The 21,245-nt window shown below is 41.0% G+C and overlaps 1 protein-coding gene across 8 annotated transcripts in view; it reads left to right on the top strand.

The window, feature by feature from the left end:
• The window catches only part of LOC132986586 (mitogen-activated protein kinase kinase kinase kinase 4-like), a 100,310-nt gene that overhangs the window by 65,388 nt on the left and 13,677 nt on the right, over positions 1 to 21,245 (top strand). For 2 of the 8 annotated variants that reach the window (XM_061053047.1, XM_061053053.1), the window contains exons 10-24: positions 10 to 185; positions 507 to 579; positions 1,007 to 1,217; positions 4,026 to 4,187; positions 4,795 to 4,881; positions 6,283 to 6,621; positions 8,685 to 8,843; positions 12,743 to 13,027; positions 14,691 to 14,800; positions 16,462 to 16,616; positions 16,763 to 16,860; positions 17,548 to 17,726; positions 17,860 to 17,977; positions 18,775 to 19,101; positions 20,258 to 20,372. In XM_061053047.1, the coding sequence (XP_060909030.1) occupies positions 10 to 185; positions 507 to 579; positions 1,007 to 1,217; positions 4,026 to 4,187; positions 4,795 to 4,881; positions 6,283 to 6,621; positions 8,685 to 8,843; positions 12,743 to 13,027; positions 14,691 to 14,800; positions 16,462 to 16,616; positions 16,763 to 16,860; positions 17,548 to 17,726; positions 17,860 to 17,977; positions 18,775 to 19,101; positions 20,258 to 20,372 (2,594 nt within the window). The remainder of the gene's footprint in view (positions 1 to 9; positions 186 to 506; positions 580 to 1,006; positions 1,218 to 4,025; positions 4,188 to 4,794; positions 4,882 to 6,282; positions 6,622 to 8,684; positions 8,844 to 12,742; positions 13,028 to 14,690; positions 14,801 to 16,461; positions 16,617 to 16,762; positions 16,861 to 17,547; positions 17,727 to 17,859; positions 17,978 to 18,774; positions 19,102 to 20,257; positions 20,373 to 21,245) is intronic. The other 6 variants (XM_061053049.1, XM_061053048.1, XM_061053050.1 and 3 more) reach the window with 6 other exon arrangements.

Raw genomic sequence — 21,245 nt, 5'->3', positions numbered from 1 at the left:
ATCTGATAGGTCGAAGAAGTTCTTCAGCTTCATCGAGGGCTGCCTGGTGAAGAACTACACCCAGCGTCCTCCTACCGAGCAGCTGCTCAAACACCCCTTCATCCGGGACCAGCCCAACGAGAGGCAGGTCCGCATCCAGCTCAAAGACCACATCGACCGGACCAAGAAGAAGAGGGGAGAGAAGGGTGAGTCCATGTTGGTGTTCATCTCTGATGGTAAAACTCAAGCTCATGGGCAGTTTCACCGTCGTCATAATCCAACATTTGTCAGTATGGGACAACACTGAACTCATGAAGAACCTTGGAGAAAACATCAGGGGGACATTTATTTCATTTTGTTCTCAGAGGAAGAGAAGCAGCTAAAATCCTGTTTGATGTCACCTTAGAGGGAAAAAACATGTATTTCCATTCCCTGACCCATTTTCTAGTCTACCTGTTTGACTTGGGTTTATTAACTATTCAATAACGTTTGTTTGTTGATATATCCTTCATCCTTACTGTTGTCAGATGAGACTGAGTATGAGTACAGTGGCAGCGAAGAGGAGGAAGAAGAGGCCTCAGAGCAAGAAGGAGAGCCAAGGTAAGAACATGTTAACAGGTGATATATCGCCCCACAATTTGTGGCACCTAAACTTTGGTACTGTCTTCCCCCAGAACTGAGAGCCTTGACCTCCGTGGAAACTTTTAAAAAGCAGCTAAAGACTCGTCTGTTCAGACTTGCCTTTGTTTGATCTGTCTGTATTTGATTTCATGTGACTGTTTGTACTCTGTTTTTGTTTTATTGTGAAGCTCTTTGTGACGTCTGCTCTTTACTTACTATACTTACTATTTCTTTTACATGACTTATTGGTAAAGGTAAATAAAGAACAAAATGATATTTCTGATAGATAACTTGAATGCACAAGAATGTTAGCAATGACGTCTAAGAAGTTAAAAGCTTTATGTATCTCTTCTTTGATTGATTCTGCTCGCCTTCATCAAACCCTCTCGTTGTGTCTTTCGTGCAGCTCCATAGTCAACGTGCCCGGCGAGTCGACTTTACGCCGTGACTTCATCCGCCTGCAGCAGGAGAACAAGGAGCGCTCGGAGGCGCTGCGTCGCCAGCAGCTCCTCCAGGAGCAGCAGCTCCGCGAGCAGGAGGAGTACAAGCGCCAACTGCTGGCTGAGAGGCAGAAACGTATCGAGCAGCAGAAGGAGCAGAGGAGGCGGCTGGAGGAGGTGAGCTCTCAAGAAGTGTTCCTTTATCCTTTCAGTTCTCTTATCTTCAGTCAAATATTCATCATTAATATAACAAATTAAAAGATATTAAATACTTCAATCTTTATGGACTTTCATTACTTTAAGAAAGACTAAACAAACAACTCAAGCAGGAAATGCTTTTTTTTTTAAGATTTATTTTTGGGCTTTTTGTGCCTTTAATGGAGAGATAGGACAGTGGATAGAGTCGGAAATCAGGGAGAGAGAGAGAGAGAGTGGGGATTGACATGCGGGAAAGTAGCCACAGGTTGGATTTGAACCTGGGCCGCCCGCGTTTTGAGGACTATAGCCTCCATATATGGGACGCACGCACTAACCACTGCGCCACCAGCGCCCCATGATGCACCCATTTTAAAATAAAAAAACCAAACAAACCATGACCCCGAAAATCAAAGACAAAAGGCCTCCATTCCTTCAAATTGATTCCTTCTCCCACATCGAAAACACCGCAGTCAGTCTCTGCTCTCGTAGTGAGCTAAAGAGTGTTAAGTAATCGTGATCTCGATATCAATCAGAATCATTGTGACTATTTGCTACAATCGAGCAGCGGTAGTATTTACCCACTTTGTCAAGTACATGTTATTTTTTGACTTTGTGGTTATTGGAAAGTAATTTTCTGGATCATTTGAAAATAACAGACTCTGAAATCAAATTTAGGCAGCAGAATAAATTGTTTCCCCCAGAGGACACGTTTAAAAACCTGTTTTTGTAATTCCCTTTGTCTCTTTGAGCTCAGGTTCTTCTTCTGTTTGTGTCTGCCTGAGCCTGGCTGCACTTCTCCTCCTCAGCTCTCTTAAAGAAATAAAGAAATATATTCTGTGAGGGAAGGGGAGCAGCGGTAAACATTTGCAAGGAAAAAAGATTTGAATGAAGTTTGACAGAAGAGGATTGAAGTAAGAGACAGAGACCTAAAGACTATAAGAGGTGATGTCACACGAAGGGAAATGTACATTTGAAGATAAAAAAAAAAAAGACGGGAGCAGAGAGTTTGAGCATGTTGGTTCACTCCACCTGAGAGTGCAGCGCTTCTGTAAAAAGAGACGGGAAAATAAAAGTTGTATTTCAGCTCTTGTTTTCCCACAGTGTCTGCAGCTCGGGGCTGTGTTTGTGATTCATGACGCGGCTTGTAGATGAATGACACAGCAGAAACCGCAGCTGAACTGAAGCCATGTGAAATAAATCCAGCTGCTCGTGTGCTCTCCTGTTCTGATTGATCGCCTCCTGCTGTGGACACCTGAAGGCAGATCTCTGAGTTTGGTGCAAACACGATGCGTCACGATTACTTCAGCCAAATACGCTGCCCCTTTTAGCCACACTGTGACGGACAGAAATCGGTTTTAATATCTTCGACTGTCTGCTTAAAGAGCCAAGTGCCTGTCAGACTTAAGATATTACCATGATTCAATGATTTAAATCTGAAAGCAGGGCTTGAAACGTCGACATTTCATCTTGCTCATGTCGCTTCAGCTCATCCACTGTTTTGATTTATATTCCCTCCAGGAGAAGGTAAACACATGTTGTTAGAGACTGGTGTACTCCGTCTAAGTTTGAGAAAAGAACAAATATAATTTAGTGTAATAAATAAAACGTTTTAGAAAGACTTCTGCAAAAGAAGTCACGAGCAATGCATTGAAACTCCTTGACAGCTGGTGGATTTGCAGCAAAGATCTCAGGTCCTTGGACAGATGGCTTGAGTTTGAATGCATGCTATGAAAATAGAATTCAGTGCTCAGACTGAATTTATACAAACTGCTGCAAACTGTGCATCAGTTTGTAGATCAATGGAAACAAGTCTCATATCTTTTACTGTGAAGAAGAACATGCAAAAGAACTATTTGCAAGTGTGCAAGTGTGAACAGCATGCACATACCTGAGGGGGAGTGGCTTCAATAAAGGGGTGTGGTTTACCCAAAGCAACAAATAAAGGCAGACATTGGAAAAACAGCAACTTACTTAAAACTTCAATCTTCCAAAAGTGTCGTCATCCTCTCGTTGACTTGTTTTACAAACAACAGCTCAAAATCCAGACTTATTAGACTTAAAGTGCATATAAACAGACGTTAAACTGATAATAAAAGCTGAAATTATTTAACTTTGAGAATCTGAAACCAGTCGTTTTCAGTGTCACTTTCCAGAAACTCCTGATGGTTAGCTCTGTGGTTGTTAGACCGATCGTCTAATCTTTACTAATGAGCCGTCAATTCTATAATAACAAAATGTAGCCTCCTTAAAAATGATCTTGTCATGCTTAATATTTTATTTTAGAGTGTCACTGTTATGTGTTTTGCTCCTTCAGACGAGCTTCTTCTCTATGCTGATAATTGATCTTCTTGGACACATTTAATAACATATAAACTTGTATGAATGCACTTAGTACTCGGCTCATTGGTTAGTCCACAGAGAGAGTATCACAGACACTAAAGTGGGTCGCCTCAGATTTGGCTGTGAGACTCTCTTTGCGTGCTCCGTCTTGTTTGTGCTAACTCTGCTCTGCTGCAAGACGAATATTAGGTTAATGATCTAACATGTAGCTCACAGCATCAACAAATCAAACGTCTGTTCAGGTCACACCGCTCAGGACGTGTTGTTGTACCGCTTACCCATGCTGTCAAAAACACAAAGCTCAAAACTCCGCTGCTTTAAGTTGCACAAAAAAAGCAAGAGGTCTGTGTCAAACATGATGAGACAGAAACTCAGATCTAGGACACTCTGTCAGCTGGGACATGAACAGGTTTATCCCCCCCCCCACACCCCCACCCCTCCCCGCAGCAACAACGGCGTGAGCGTGAGATGAGGAGGCAGCAGGAGCGCGAGCAGCGCCGGCGTGAGCAAGAGGAGAAGAGGCGTGTCGAGGACATGGAGCGACGCCGCAAAGAGGAGGAGGAGCGCAGGCGGGCCGAAGAGGAGAAGAGGAGGGCCGATCGTGAACAGGTACGACGAGACAGAATCACACAGAGATCAAAACAGGGGGGAGATGTCAGGCTGTCAGTGGGATTGGTAACGATTTTAGAGGACAATGGCCGAAGTTGCGAGAATAAAATGTAAAAAAAACAAAATGATGGATCTCATGAAGTGTTTTAGTATTTTAAGTAATTTTGCACGACCAACAGTCTTCTTTTTTCACACAAAATTACTTAAAATACTAAAACACTTTATGAGATCCATCATGGACCAAGTAGCTGAAAATGTTTGTTTTTTTTGTTTTTTTTGTCACTTTGCTGGTAACCATGGAAATATTGGATAAAAAAACATATTTGATTTGGGAATCTTCTACTTATGTCTTCTTCAACAGTTGCCATGAAGTTTTGAGAGTAAGGTTTTGATGGTACATGCATGATGACATTGCAGGTTTTACATGACATTGGCTTAATTACACGAGCGTGTTTATGAATCACTTTATTTAACTGATTTCTTTTTTCAAATTTTGAATTTGAAAAAAATTCACATTTCTTGGACCCTCGTCATAATTAAGAGGCTTTATGTGGTGGATTTTTTTTCTTCCAAAAGGGAACTAACAGGGTCTGTGTTTGACTAACAGGAGTACATCCGTCGTCAGTTGGAGGAGGAGCAGAGGCACCTGGAGATCCTCCAACAGCAGCTGCTCCATGAACAGGCCATGCTGCTGGTGAGTGTTGGTCTGCACCGTCTTAACCCGGGGCCTCAGACTCCCATTGAAAAAGGAATCCTCCTGGTTTAAACCTGACCCTGATTGTTTCATATTTTAGATCTAAATGACTAAAAGGTGCATTAAAGGTTTCAGTAAATTACTTCAGACAAATTAGACAGTCAAAGACAAACTCCCAAATTCTGCGAGGAGTGGCTTGTAAGTGAGTGACACAAACAAGCCCTTTCATTGGATGCAGTGCACAAATACAGGTCAGCGATTGGTTGATGGCTGACCCTTACCGGTACATAACACCAAAAAGAAGAGTCGTAAGCCGCTGATTAATGTCCCGTGTTTTTGCCCTTAAGTATGACGTTGCAGTAATTACAGCCCGTCTTTTAGCTGCCAGCTGAAGTGATTCACCGGAGCATCTGAAAACCTTTTGTACCTGTAAATCCTTTAGAACCTAAAATATCCTAAATGAGGCCAATGTTTACATGAAGTGAATTTCCTTACATTTCTCTGTTTCCTTTAAACCATCTAGGCAATTTGATTCTGAGTTTTGGCCCGTATTTCCCTCCGTCTCTTGTTCCTTCTGCTTCTTAAAATAGATTCTTCTCCATGTATTTAAATCTATGATGTTCATTCAAATGTTATTTCCTTCAGTTTGTGTGTCCCAAGTGGTTTCTTTACTGTTTCCACAGCTCCCGGGTCGTTACATTTCATAATGCAGGATCTCATTATTCCTCTGTTACGCAAACTTTCCTCAATCCGTTTTTCTTCCGATCTAATACTGAATCCAGTTTTTGGCGCTGACGTATGACTCTTGTGGAGCCCAGTGGACACATTAACAGTTGAGGTTGAATCATAATAGTTATTCTCGTGTTCTTACTGGGGAAGTTGGGATGTTTACAGTCCCTTAGTAAGGGCGATGTCGTCACCAGGAAACTAGTCATCCAGTGGGAAGAGAGGGTTTCCCCTGTTTGTATTCCAGATGTTATGCAGGTCAGGCAGGCTGCGCTATCTTTACAGGTTTGTATGACTTGTTTTTTTTGTATTTTTAAAAGAGTTCAAGTCCTCTGGGATTCACAGAGGATACTCAGATAATTAAAGGATATGAGCAGTCGTATTCCCACTTCCAGGCTTCACACTATCACTCCACCGCTGGCTGCAGTCCACAGGTTTCTCTACAGTCACCGTTTAGAAACCTGTTTCCTTTACATCATGGTTGGCTTTCACACTGAGAGAAGGTTTAAAGGTTTTCTTTGGCCGGATTAATAAACATTATTAAAGTTGCTGAGTTGTCATCTGAAAGGAGCTGTAATTTATTACATTATTATTTGTTAAATCGGTACGACTTGCCCGGCGTCTCCCTCAGAGGTTTTTTTTTTTTTTGTTAAACGTGACCCTTCCTGCACTCAGGAGTATAAATGGCGGGAGCTCGAGGAGCAGCGTCAAGCCCAGAAGCTTCAGCAGCAGCTGCAGCAGGAGCAGGCCTACCTGTTGTCTCTGCAGCAGAACCAGAACCTGGACAGTAACAAACCTGCTCAGCAACAGAGCACCAAACCCTCTCAGAGCCTGGAGCAGGACAGGATAAAACCTCTGCAGAACCCCGACCCTGATCCAACAAAACCACTGCAGAGCGCTGACTCTGACAAGACGAGATCTGGTCAGAGTCGCAGTCTGGAGAAAACTACAGAGCCCAAGCTTCCTGCTGCAGACCTCCAAGGTCCCGCCCCCAACTCTGAGCCAATCAGAGAGGTGAACCCCTACAGCTCTTTGCGGTCACACTGACCGCTGTAGAATGCTTCTCTTGCTTGTGTGTACTCACTCACACTGCTTTGGGGGTGTGTAATATGTTCATGGTGATGGCTAGCTGCTGGTGTGGGTTGCTCTGTAGATAATGCTAATGACTATAATCAATTAATACTTCTTTCTAATCTTTTGATTCTAATAATTAAACGGGTCCATGTTGCAAATACACTCTGGTGACCAAAAGCTGAAAGCCATCCAGTCCCTGTCACAGTCTTCAAGTTGTGATGAAGTCAAATGTGTGAACAGGAACGTTTTCTATCTACTTAAACAGCATTAGCGACAAATAAGGTCTCTTATGTGTACGTCCACTTCAGCTCAAATAGCACTGGTGTGACCTGATGACACATTCTCACAGGCCGCTGTCACCATCACTCACTTCAGTGACAAGTCAGTGGTTGAGCACTTCCATTTGCAGTCCTGAGCTAACTCCCTTGAATGAGGATTCTTCAGCTCTTTTAATTTACCTCATCGTTGTCTTCACAGCCATATTAATGAAGGCACTGTAATAATTAGCCACCTCATTAGTGCTCAGTGTGAATGCTTGTCCCTCTATACGTGGCGACCTGCTGTTACCATTTAACACCTGGTGAGGGAGGAAGGGAGAAAAATGCCTTCTCTCAAAGTACCTGATGACCAAGTGTTGTTTGTAGTTTTCTGTGCAGGAATTGGTTTGGACTTGGGTTCAAAGAAAGAACTGCTTAAGTAATCCTCTGATACCCATGAAGGAGGGCCACAGACACAAAAAAACGAGTGTTTATTTTCTTTTTTCTTTTTTAAATATGTGTCTGGGGTTTCCGCAATACTCGTTGTTTATTACAAACTTCACATCAACCTTACAAAGCCTGGTTGTCAGGATACTGTTTTATCAGACATGAACAAAAAAATAGCGTCCACACAAACCCTCACGTCTCTGTTGAGTTGAGACACAAAAGGAAAGTAGGAGGTCAGTTAAAGGCATCCGTCCATAGCAGAGGCGCTGCTCATGCTGACTTCAAGGATAGAAAACAAGGCACCGTCTGGTAACGTGGCTCCCCTAGTAACTTAGCAACACAGTAAATCTTAAAGGTACATTCCACAAGTTTAACTATTACAATATCTTTTCTTGTCATTTTAATCTCCAGAGTCTCTTCTGAGATCTATGAAAGCAGCAAAACAGCTAAAAACAATCCGCAGCTTTGAGTATTCATGTGTCATCACCTTGAAACTGATGCGAAACCTTTTTAGTGACAGGAACCAAGTGTTGCTGTTTAAATGTTTTTGTTTTAAGATGTATTTTTTTTGGTTTCTATGACTTTATTTTAGAGACAGGAGAGTGGATAGAGTCAGTGAGCGAGAAAGAGTGGGGACTGACCTGCAGGGAAAAGGAGCCACAGGCTGGATGTGAACGTTGGCCGCCTACTTTACATAGGGCGTACAAACTAACCACTAGGCCACCTGTGCCCCTTAAAATGGTTTACAATGACTTGAAAAATCCCTTTCATAGAAGATCTAAATACATGCTGGGAACATTCAGAGTAGTCATCTTCAAATTCAAATTGGATTATGTCTTTTTCCGGTCGTGTCTATAATTAACTTTGACTTTAAAAACTAAACAGACTCTTTCACACACAGACAAACTCTCTGTTTTTAAATCAGAGTCCTGGACCCTCTGTGTGCGTCCTAACCTCTCTGTTTCAGTGTCGTTGTTTTTCCCTCTACATGAAAAATGCATGACTCTCTTCGCTGTTCCTGATGCCGTCCTCCTACTAGCAGCGATGTGGGAATCTAATGACAACAATAACACTGCTGCCCTTCAGGAAGGGCTTTGTCGTTCCTGTTGGTGAGCCTGTATCAGCAGACGACTTTCTCTCACAGCTCGTCCGAAGCGTCTTTGCTCTGCGGGGAGAAACTAACAAACCGTAGTGCCTAACGGTGTCTGTCCCCTTCCTCCTGTTTGTCTCCTCACTCACATTCACCAGTAGTCTCAATCCAATGCTAATGTTTGTCCTTCACTCGTCTCTCCTCTCAAGGCTGATGAGCGATACCGGAAGAACATCCAGGGTTCTCCTCAGGCCGCTCAGACCAAACCACAGCAGCCTCCAGTTCCACCGCGCTCCGAGTCTTCTTACCCCAACGGAAACCCGGCATCTGAGGCGCCCGCCCGTCATGCACCGCCAGTGGAGCCACAGGTAACAATTACATCTTTAAACTCTTCTCCCTGCTGTTGAATTATTCCTCCTCCTTTACTTTCAGAACTTTGGGAGCGTTTTGAGTTGTTGAGACGTGTTTGTCACTTGTCTCAGTCTGCTGGGGCTTTTTCTCTTGCAGGATTCAGCTGTGTGTAACTAAAAGGCTCCACTGAGGGACTTAAACTGATTTTTCATGTACTTCACTTGTGAAAAACAAAACACTGTGTCCTCTCTTGAACTCTTGATCTGTTTGTCCACAACAAAGAGAATAGATTGTGTAACTTGGTGGAAAATATGACTCAGAAAGCCCTCAAACCAAACAGTAAACATACAGAGTCAAATGATATGCTAGCTTGTATATCATATTACACTTTTTCATACTTTAAATTGTTAAAAAGAGTTTTTCTCTCTTTTCTTAACCGTCCTTTTCTGTTCTACTGGAGCTGCAATGGCCTTTAATAACTTCCTATGATCAGAAGCTCTCGTTAAGGTTCTCTCTTTCAGGTTGTTTCAGGATACTTGTGATTTCTGTCTTGCTCTTTGTTGTTTAATTCTTACATGTTTTTGTTCGGTAGGATTGAGTCTGTAGCTGAACTCTTTCAGGTTGTTTCATGTGGATGACGGAGACAACGATCCCCGTAATCTTTTCAGCTTCGGGGTCGTCATCATTCTTTTTTAATATCGTTTGTTTAAATATGTGGTATGAGTTCTGTTTCGTCTGAAAGAAATGATTACAGCCTCGATTATATAACCTTCTCCCATGATTGACTCTTTGATTGACAGGTTGTCCTCCCTCTACACTGGATGTATAATTATTTCAGTCTCTTTTATTTGTCTGAACACAATCATGGAGCTGTGTGTCGTAGCTTTGTGTGTCTTCACTCCACATACTGTTCCTCCTTATTGTTCACTGGTGATAAAATGCATCCATAATTCACAGGCACTACGTTTTTCAGCGAGGGCGACTGTGATTCAGCATTAGTCATTATCCCAGCGAATAATTCAAACCACTAAGCATAAATGATCACAGTCCATTGAAGTCCCTCTGTTTTGAATATGTCCCGCAGATTAAATTACACAAAGTCGATGCTGTAACTCTGTGTTATGTGGGTGATGATGTCATTCACTGCTGTGATCTCAGTCATAACGTGATCTTAAAAAAGGGATTGATTATTTCTCTCTCCTTAGCTGCAGACTAACATCAGTCGTAGTGTTTCGTTTTAACAATGTTACACGTACAGAGTTCATCATCTACTGAATCTAACTCAGGGGAGTCGTTGTCAGGTGTTGTAAGAGGAGGTTAAAGTTATTCTGGACCCAGTTTGTTTCCAGCATGTTACTAATAGGGACGCAGAGTATGGGTATTTTTCTGATATTTTATGTTAGCTGATTGAAGAGATGTATACTGTTTTTTAAATTTTATTTCCACGTTTGAGTTGAAAGAAACAAAGAATAGACGAGGACCTATGACGAGGACCTTGGTGTCCAGTTTTGCACGCCGGGCTCTGTTCATGGCTCGTTAATATTGTTTATCTTCATGCTTGTTAACGGTGGTGAAGCTGAAAGCTCCTGAGTCTTATATTGTCTTCCTGTAATATCAAAGACATGGTTATAAATCATTGCACCATGATAACTGATGTAAATAAAACTGGATGGGAGACAAAGAGGATGACTCTCAAAAGTTAACTCAGAAATAATATTTCAAAAATAATGTTTCACAAACATTAAAACAGATTGTCTGCAAAATGTCTGTAACTCAAGGTCTATCTTGACATAAGATGAGGATGTTTTTGTGAAATTAAAATTATTTGAATATTTTGATGCTTTTGCAGATATATGCTTTGCCATTTTGTCCATTGTAATTTATATCGGAAAGATAAAACCGTTTTCAAAACAAGTGGATGATATTTCAATAACATTTAAATATTATTATTCTAGGATCAATGAATACAAGATTATATTTAACTGAGTCAATCTTAAAGAGTCTGACCTGCTCGAGGTCTCAGGATCTTCTCAGCTTCATCACTTCACCGCTCTGCTTTGCACTTTTTTTTTGTCTTTTTTTTTTCTTCCTCTGCAACTCTTCAAAATTCAAAAGTACACCATGATACCATGTGTTGGCCAGGCTGCACCTTTTCATTTATTCAAATATTTCTAGAGCTTATATTCAAATATTTTAATAATAGCTCTTTTCTTTGACTACTTAACACCTCCTGGCCTGCTTTCTGACCCAAAAGAAGGTGCAGCCTCAGTGACAACAAGTACATGTACATGTGTGTGTACTTTATTTTGTGAGTGTTGTTCTTGCTCCCATTGCATTAAATAAAAATAAAAAAGGGTTCTTTAGGAGCTTTGCTGCAGTTTGGAGCCATCTCAAATATGTGCAACTGAGGCCAGAAAGCTTCTTCAGGATTTCCCCCAAAGCTAAAAACCACAGCAGCTGATTTCAATAAATCTCTTCTCGAGCGCGAGCCAAAAAGAATAATGTAGATCAGATCTGGTGATATTGACTTGATCCAACTTGTATCTTGTATTCAGATGAGAAAGTTTTAAATATCAGTCGATCCTAACTAATCAAATATGGAAGCGATTAGTGATCAGAATTCAAATGATAAAGCTAATTTGAAAATTCAAATGCATTAACAGAAATGCTTTTTAATCAAAAATAAAATGATGATTAATTTATCTAATTTGAATTTTAGTTTTCACCTTAAAAAATGCACATTCTTGAAAATTATAAAGCAAATGTCATTTTCTTCCTCATTTTAATTTAGTCAAAGATTGTGCATTTTTTAAGTTGAAAACTAAAATTCAAATTAGATAAATTAATCATCATTTTATTTTTGAGTCAAATAATACACTCATATTCTGAAAATTAAAAAGCATTTCTGTTAATGCATTTGAATTTTCAAATTAGCTTTATCATTTGAATTCTGATCACTAATCACTTCCATAATCAAAAAGCTCTCAGAGGACCAAAATAGAAAATCACTGTTAGAGTTTAAAAAAAGAAGCCTCTGCTAAGAACCGCTCTATTCTCTTCCAGACTTGCGTCTGCGACTTGTGTCAGGATAAGCCCCTGAGTCACTTTTACATAAAAGTCACATCTGCAGCCTCACTTAGTTGTAACATCTCTACCGTTTATCACTCTCAACACGGCACAGCTTTGAATGAAACGCAGTCAGATTAACCTAAAGGGACACCAGCACAAGGTTAAATACACCGACAGAGATTAAACACATGGCTCCCTGATTCTCAGCTGCTTGGTTATAAATCTAGCAGTTAATTATAATCTCCACATTTTCATCCATGCCAACTGCAAAGATGATATTAATAAAATGTACAGCACCACTCATAGAAATAAAACATGTCACCTAACAGGAATTAAATAAGAGATCCAACATTATGTCTCTGCTTTCCCTGATGGAATGGTGGATTTTTTTTTGTGAAAATAAAAATATAATATAGATATGATCTAATAAAAAAAAATGGTTCCACAAATGATATTGGAGGTGACAAGTTAATTCATTAAAAAAATAAAAGAAGAAAACCATACTGATGCAAAAATCCAATCAGAAAATGGAAAAATATTTATTTAAAATCATTGATTAACAACTCACTGCTGGAACCTTTTCGTTTATTGTCTATTATCAGCAAACTTTAGGATACATAGAATCTTAAAAAAATTAAAATATACTGTATGTGTTAAAGTTTTTGACAAAGCTGATCCCCTCTGTAAAACAAAGGCTACAGAGTGGTTCCTCAAGGCACACTTCTAGGCCCCTTTAAGGCTCCAATCCAACAAACCATAAAGACACCCTGAAGCCCCTTTCTTTGTCATGGTGAATTGCATGCAGACTGACCCCTCCTCCCCTCATGTTTTTTTGTTGTTTTATAAGGTCCGTTCCCATCTGGCTGCTCTAAAAAGCAACATGGCCTCATCAAACTCTTCTCCTACTGCCCCGCCCCTTGTGTCGCGGTCACACTCCTTCACCGAGCCGCTCGCCCCTAGCTTTGAAAACCTTCACCTCCGCAACAGCCAGGAACCCCATCAACACCATCACCTTCCATCTTCATCACCATCCTCCTCATCATCCACGCCTGCACGCACTGACCCACAACCCCACCCCCAGACTAGACCCTCACCCCATGAACCGGCCCCTTCAGAGGACGTCCCGCCCAGGGTAAGGACAGCAAGCAAACCAGAAGTGTAGACTGGCAGCCGTAGTTTCTGTTATTGTAGCGATTTCACCATCCTGACCTGTTTAATAATGACTTGAGCTGAATAATGAGCTGGTTCCCACTCTCCACCTGGTTCCTAATGTTATCAATAATTATTTTTTTTATTGGATTTTCTTTTTTTGTCCCGCAGGAAAAAACTTACGTGGGAATTATAGAGGCTTTAACAAGAGCCACGTTAGCTTAACATACATTTGAAAATGAAACATTTGATGGGACACTTTAAATCCTGTTTCTCTTAATAAAAAGACTCTGTCTCTTCCTCTGCTTTCATGAGAAAATCCACCTGATACACATTCAATCACGAGAAAGAGGAAGTTATCGCCCCTTTGTGTGATTAGATCAATGCGGACGTCGCTTACTGTTATCATGAACCACAAGAATCCGTCTGTGACCTCTTTATCAACCATCACTTGGTACTGTGGTGATGCTTGTATTCCTTTTTTTCCCTTAGTCTTTTACTGTACAACCACAAAAGGACATACTGTAAAAAAAATATCTGCAGAAGCAGAGAAAAATAAGCAAACGGAGAGAGACTGCTGCATTTAGGGAAAAGCTCCTCCACCTGAATGAATTACACGCTGGACGCTAAGTATAGGACAGACAGGAAACTATATGTTACCACCCCCAAAAGTTTAAATATACTGCACTGAGCCAACGTTAGCTGCCCACCAGAAAAACAAACCCGATGTTAGAAACAGAGCTGCTGCCAAGCTGAACCCTGTCCGGACTTAAATGTATAGTACATAGAGATGTGATATGTCAGTTAGTTCTGCACAAGCATCATTATCATCTAAATACAGAGGAGAAGCATGTTGGGCCCTTCTTAAATATCAGCCCATGACCTTTTCTTTTTTCCCCTTTAAACTTCTAAAAAAAGCAAAATAATGGCTGCTTGTCTTATTCTAAATTTTATTCCCTGCTTTAACTGGAGGTCAATGTTGCAGTGCTTATTGTCTCCATCTTTCATTGCTACTACATGTTCTGCTTTGGCTATACTAAATTTAAATGTAACTTAGAAAATGTGGGATAGATTTGTTTTACAGTGACGCTCCGGGGTGTGGTGGGGAGGGAGGATGAGGGGTATTGTTAGCCGAGGAAGACCTGTCATGGAGATGTTTTTTGAGGTGCATGAGTAAGGTTGAAAAAGTGTGTATTTTAGGAAAGCAGGTGTTTACAGTTTGACAGGTCCTTATGAGGTTGCAGATTAAATTAAGAGACTCAAATCTCATACACGTATTAGATTTCAGCTCTGATGATTAGTGTGAGATATAGACACTGTTGTTTCTTATTTCAAACATATTTGATGACCATGCTTGCTGTAGTACTTGAGGTTGCAATTCAACTGTTTCAACGAGTCTATCAAATCACTCTGTTGTACCACAGTCCAGTGAACACAACTAATTAACTTGGAAGAGTTTGCCACTACCTGAGCAGTTTACCCAGAGATCAGGCTTATACCAGAGTTTACGTGATGCTTCTGCAAACCTCTCCTGAGGGATAAATGAAATGATTTCTTATTGTTTTCATGTATTTGATGTGTTTTGTACACTATCTTGGACACCAAAGTGTTTACGTCAGAGCCCGTCATTGTCTTTATTATAAAAGGTTCCTGTCAGGACCACATCAAGGTCCCCGGTGTTGTCTAGACGAGACTCACCTCATCACCATGGCAACGCCTCGCAGAGCAGCCATGCTGTGCACCGTAACACTGCCAGGTAAACAAAAAAAAACAACAGTATGTATGACTTAGTATGGTGTCGTATGAATGATGCATGTGTGGATAAAATGGAAAGCTGTGGGATTCTTAAATAAGGGCTGACTCTTGAATATAACATTTAAGAATCATAAAACTATTCCATAAAACCTGCATATGCATTATCCTTGTCATATAAAAGGAGATTCATAACTAAAGGTTTAAAAAAATCTAAAGTTTTTTGATGGCTTAAAAAATGTTTTGGCCTACTGATATTGCTGATTAATACATCTACATGCAATCATTACACAAACAACAGGATAAAATGACAGATCAGTTAACATTTTACAGAAGTCGACTTGGCCTAGACTAGTTCCCTGTGGGACTCTGCTGGTTTTAGCTTGAGAGGATAATATATGAGTGCAGCCACTGAATGTTTACACAGAACATTTTATGAAAGTTAAGACCGTCTGGGGCTCGGAATAAAAAGGAGCTCTTATTGAAGTAAAAACTCTGCAATGTCAACCTGTAAAAGAAAGTCATTCACCGCCTTCAGGAGACAAAGTCTGAGTGCTGTGAAGCAGTGTGACATCAGGCTGCTGTTTTGAACCGGCTAATTTAAAAGACATGAAATGAGAAAGACTTTTCAAAGACTCCCATGTTAGGGGATGGATCTCACACATAAACAAACACACACACACACACACACACACTGTACACTCAGCGTCGTCACTGCGTCTGTGCTGCTCCAGTCTTTGTCTACAGAGTTGTGTGGGAGGATTTATGTAATAGCGCTAGCTGTCTAACCTCGTGATGCTTATTTACTTGTGTGACAGTGTGTGTGTGTGTGTGTGTGTGTGTGTGTGTGTGTATGCACAAATGTTTATTATCAAACCACAAGTTTCCTCATGAGATTCTTTATTTGTGTTGTATCTCCCTTCTGCTCACCCTGTAGGCTTATATATCAAGAGAAAACAAACCCTGTGTTCTTACTTTACCATTTATGACTGAGTATATCTGGAATCTTCCCCCGGGGACTTCACATGTCATGACCATTACAGTGCAATAACCAAGAAGGTTATTTTTATGTTAAAGCACGTTCTCTGTTATCAGCCTGGCTCTGCTAAAAGTTTCAAACTAAACTCCTTACATTTAGAGAGAGAGCATTGGAGAGTGCCTCTTTTGTCTTTATGTAAAGGCAGAGTAGCATCTTTAAGGGTTTTTATTTGACTGGGAAGATTGGAAATGTGCACACATGTCTGTGATTTATACGTTTAGAAAAAAGTTTGTATTTAAATATCACTAATATAAAAGTCCTGGTGAAGGAAGCAGCGCTTAGATTCAAATGTTTCCCTTTTTGTCTCCAGACAAATTCATTTCTAATTTTCCCCTTTTTGTTCCTTGACAAGATCATTTATGCAAATACTGTTCAATGCTTTGAGTGAAAAAAGTTAATTTCATGTTATGATGTAGAATATCAGCCCACCCAAATAATGACCTGCTAGCATCTTAATTGTTCCTGTCAGAATACAAAATAACAACAACACATTGGTATAAATCACATCAAACCTTACAGTATTGCAACTGCATCAACACTGCTGTAACCCTACCAGGTAGAAGATGTGTTCCCATCAATGGTTTCATCTCTGACTTGTCTGACTCTCGTCTTTGTTGGCTGTACAGCGCTGCAGAGCCTCGGCTGCTGTGGGAGCGAGTGGAGAAACTGGTTCCCAGACAGAACAGCGGCAGTGGAGGCTCCAGTTCCTCCAGCAGCTCCAGTAACTCCAGCTCTCAGCCCGGTTCTCACTGCGGCTCTGGAGAGAGGTTCAGGGCCCGCTGTGAGTCCAAACACACAAATCGGCACTGAAAAACAAGCAGGAGGCTGACAATATAACTGAAACAACACTTTAGCATACAGTTTTGCTGAAGTAATCTAAAGGGAGCTACACCAAATACTGATCTTTTTTACCTCCACCTCCTTCAGCATCCTCCAAATCAGAGGGCTCACCCCTCCAACGGCCAGAGAGTGCTGGGAAAAAACCAGAGGAGAGGAGGGACCTGGTCAGGCCGAACAGACCAGCGGTGAGACTCGGAGCAGACTAGCCAGAACTTTAGCTCGATAGTGAGAGTAGATCTACACCTAGAACTGCTGGACTGTATGATGCTTTGGTTGTGGCCTGATGGGAGACTGTTCTCCCTGATTTGAGTGTGACTGATACTAAAGTAGCTCATTAGGAATGTGCCATTTGACCTGCTAACCCTCCTTTCGAGTGATGAAATAACCGTCTCATGTTGGGACTGAACTCTCTGGCTGCACTTATCGCTTCCTTTCTCTCCACTGGTCTTCCTGCCTGGGCGGTGTCCATCTTGACTCATGCCTTCTTTAACTGAAATGAAGTATTTACTTTTTCTTCTTTACTGTTTTTCATCTTCACAGCTCTTCTGATTGTCTCATTATTAAAATTAACCCACTAACCTTACCTACAGTAGCTTGAAGGGCATCAGCTGTGCTGTACGACAGCTAACCCTCTTCTTCTTCTTCTTATCGTCATCTATCGGCTTTGCTGCTCTCACGCTGGCTTCTCATTGGCTGGTTTTTCCTCTTTAAATTTTCTTTATCTCTCCAGCAGCTTTTTGTTTCCTGCTTCACGCCTCTCCTATGAAATACCCAGTTTAATAAGGACAAAATTCAACAGATGGAGAGAAATAAAAAAGTCGCACTATAAAATAATATTTGACCCATTTTCAATGTCACCTCTTCCCCTTTAGGACCTCACGGCTCTGGCTAAGGAGCTGCGTGCAGTGGATGACGTTCGTCCCCCAAATAAGGTGACAGATTATTCATCCTCCAGTGAAGATTCAGACACCACTGATGACGACGATGATGAAGAGGTGGACCAGGAGGCAGGGGAAGAGTCAACCTCTGGTCCAGAAGATTCCAGAGCTGTGTATGTATACAACGCTAACCTCAAAGCATGTTTCTATTGATACTCTAACAACAACAAAACGCATCCTGTAAAAGTCAATATTTTAGCCGAAATTGATTGTGCGTGTGTTTCATAGCTTTTCTTTTTCCTGCAGTTCTTCCAGGTTGAGTAACGGAGAGACAGAGTCGGTGAAAACGATGATTGTTCATGATGAAGGAGAGAGCGATGCAGGCTCGACGCCCTGCAAAGACAGCACGCTGATCGTCAGACAGGTACCGGCTGAAAAGGAAACAAACAAAAGTCTCGACTACATATTTTCATTTTTTTTCTGTTGTGCATTTTGTTCATTCATACTCCAGATGTTTTTTTTCCATTTTGTTGTAATGTTATGCTGCATGTTCTGTTCTCTCATTCTTTGTTGCTGTTTCGAGCCGTTTAGTCAATACAAAAAGCTATAGCTCTAGCTATAGATTATGCATACATAAACATATTTTTAATCCATTTTAAGATTTTTCCCCCAAATTGAGTATCGTCTAATCCTACTCCTACATTGCCAAAGAGTTTTTGACCTCTTTGGCTTTTTCACATCAGGTTTCTTAAGCTCAGGACTAAAGGACACCTGTGTTCATGTCTTTATAAAAGTCGAAGTTTAGTCAAAAGATCATGATTCATCATCAACAGTTTGTTTCCCACATGATATCAACAGCGGTCTACTGGGCAGATCCTGTATCACCACACATTGGTTCCAACCAATCACAGGGCAGTTGGGGGAAATTAGCCCGTGCTCTTTTGGTGGGGGAAAAAAGTGACGAATGAAGGGCATTTCTATAATTCAAAATGACCCTACAGTGATAGAAATGATTAACAAAAAAAATAACTTTCTCTAATACTAACAAAAGAACAGGAAGTCTTAAAAAACATCTTTCTAAATTACTAACCAGAGTTTTCTTCACACCTGTAGCATATCCACTGTAGGTTGCCCTTTGCTCTAGCTAACACCTTCCCGTCCCCTGAACTGATCAGGAACGCATCTAGACCCAAAGTCGTGTACCCCTCTTTCTACTTCCAGAGTGCAGGTGACAGCAGAAAGCGTCAAACCCAGACCTCAGGTCTGATCACAGGCTTTGCCCCGAGTCCTGGGTCAATGCCAGGCCCAGTCCTCATCCACCAAACCCCCAGCCCCCACCATCATCATCACCATCACCACCATCACCCCACACAGCACTCGGACAGGAACGGCTTTGCAGGCCGCATCCACCACCTCCCAGACCTGATCCAGCAGAGCCACCATTCCTCCCCATCCTCCTCTGCATCCAACTCCCCTTCCTCCTCAAGCCTTGCCAGCCCCTCCATGTCTCCCCAGAGTCCCCTGGAAAAGCTCGGCATCCTCATAGAGGTATGTCCCCAAGACCCAACACTGAAACCTGCTAATGGGTTCTACTTCTCATATGATCTGGAACATGATAAGAAAAGAAAGGTTGGAATCACGGCAGCCTTCAATAGGTTGTTTGTGAGAAGAGGGCGTGGCCTCTTGGTTTAAAAAAAAATGAAGCCAACATGCCAGTGCCTTTAATCTGCAGTAACTCTAACGCCCAAAAGAGGGCGACTCCCCTGGTTGCAAAAACGGGTTTAATGCAAGAAAATGACTTCACTGAATTTATTACCTCTTTATACATTTTCTTATTTTATCCTCTGATTGACAGCCAGAAAACTTAACCTGACAAACCAATGGAAGGTGTCAAAGAAGTTTCTTCCACTTGTTACTTTATACACTTAGATGATGCGGGCCTGTTACTTTTTTTATTCTGATATAGACTCTCTTTAGAGGAATTGTTTTATTGGAGGAGGGCTCAATTTTAGGAATCATTTTTAAATTTGTTTGGATGGTAAAAAAAAAAGTAAAGCTTTCTTCAGATTAACACTCTTCTGTCTTTTTGTTGTTTATATTTCATTTACTTTAGTTGCAACAACAAAATGATAGAATTAACTTTATAGGAGTGATTTCCAGCTGTCCCATCGTGCCTTCGTTAGTTTTACATTTGAGATCTGTTCGGACTGATTCAGACTTGGTATCCTCTGAGGCTCATTGACTTTGTTCAAGCTTTCCCACAAACATCTAAATCTCATTTTACTCCTTCATGCTGCCTATTTTCAGCAAACGAGTCATATTTTCACCTTCCCCAGACTCTAAATCATAGCAAACAGGCCAGTTAGGATCACAACGGCAAGTACATTTCCCATGAAAATACTATTTTTAGCTGCATCTTTGGTTTCCCTTTTGTTCTTTTTGTCAACAGAACTCCTTGTCTTTTATCCTACAACATTGTTTTTGCAGTTCTGTTTATGATTTGGCCCTCCAACTGAATGCCCTTTGTATGTGGATATACCACATTTAGAAACACCTCAGTTTGCCTGCTTTGTCTCTTTTATATTTGTCTTTATCTGTTTGCATCTTTTCTGTGAATGTTTTTTTCTTTTTGTATCTCTCAAAAATATCACATTTAAATTCATGATATTCTGTTTCCACTGAGTCTTATTCTCTCTCACTGTAGAGCCAATCTAGTAACAACATGCAGAAACACAAGTCTTCTTCCTCCTTTACTCCGTTTATCGACCCACGCCTTCTCCAAGTCTCTCCATCCACCGGCAGCGCCCTCAACAATGTTGGTAAGTCCCGCCCCCTAGTGGCTGGCTCCATCAGGTTTACAAACACTGTTTTAAGTACAAGGTGGTAGATTTTTATCAAAGGCCTCCGAGGGGTCTACTCATTAAAAGGTACAGCATCACAAGGAATTCATTCCAGGGGCTTGGAAACAAAACAATCCAACTCACTCCATTTGCACATCAGGAGTAGGACCTTAACCCTGGGAAATGCAAGTGAAAACAGCATCCACTTTATTCATCTTTACTTTTTATATCTGGGTACAATACTGTTTTATTGTTTGAATTTTCATTTGTCAGACTAATAGACTGACCACCACCGATCATGTTCCCTGTTGCAAACTCAAGTCTCAGTTATTTGAAGCCTGAAGTCGTTCTTTGGCAATGAAGCCTCGAACCAAACTGAAATTCTGGTTCCTCTTAAAGCAACAGCGTCAAAATTCTGAGTGTGAAAAGTTCTAGCGATAAGTTTAAAACCTAAAAAAGCTTTTTTGTTAGCGTGGACTGATGGATATATTTTGTTTTTGAAATGAAGCAAAGAGTCTTCCTGTTCCCTCTTTTTTCTGATGATGATGATGATGATGATGTTCTGGTCTTAAAGCCGGTGCTTACTCAGCCTTTACCTCACCTGATGCAGCTCGTGATCAGCCATTGATCCTAAAACTGTAACAGGTCATTGAACTCGCATTGAACCATAAATTGGATTAATCTGGATGTATATTTAAGAGAAGCAAATACAGACAGAGGTGATATAACACCGCAGATGCAGAGGCTTTCTAGAGCTTTTAATGTATTCCAATTATTAAAAGTAATCAAGAAAGAAATCAAAAGAGATGTTAACTCTTCTAACCTCTGACCATGTGACTGATCCCCACCCTG

Source organism: Labrus mixtus, chromosome 13, assembly GCF_963584025.1.
Source record: "Labrus mixtus chromosome 13, fLabMix1.1, whole genome shotgun sequence".
Classification (NCBI taxonomy): domain Eukaryota; kingdom Metazoa; phylum Chordata; class Actinopteri; order Labriformes; family Labridae; genus Labrus; species Labrus mixtus.
The sequence above is the reverse complement of the archived record's forward strand: the minus strand, read 5'-3'. Positions and strand labels throughout refer to the sequence as shown.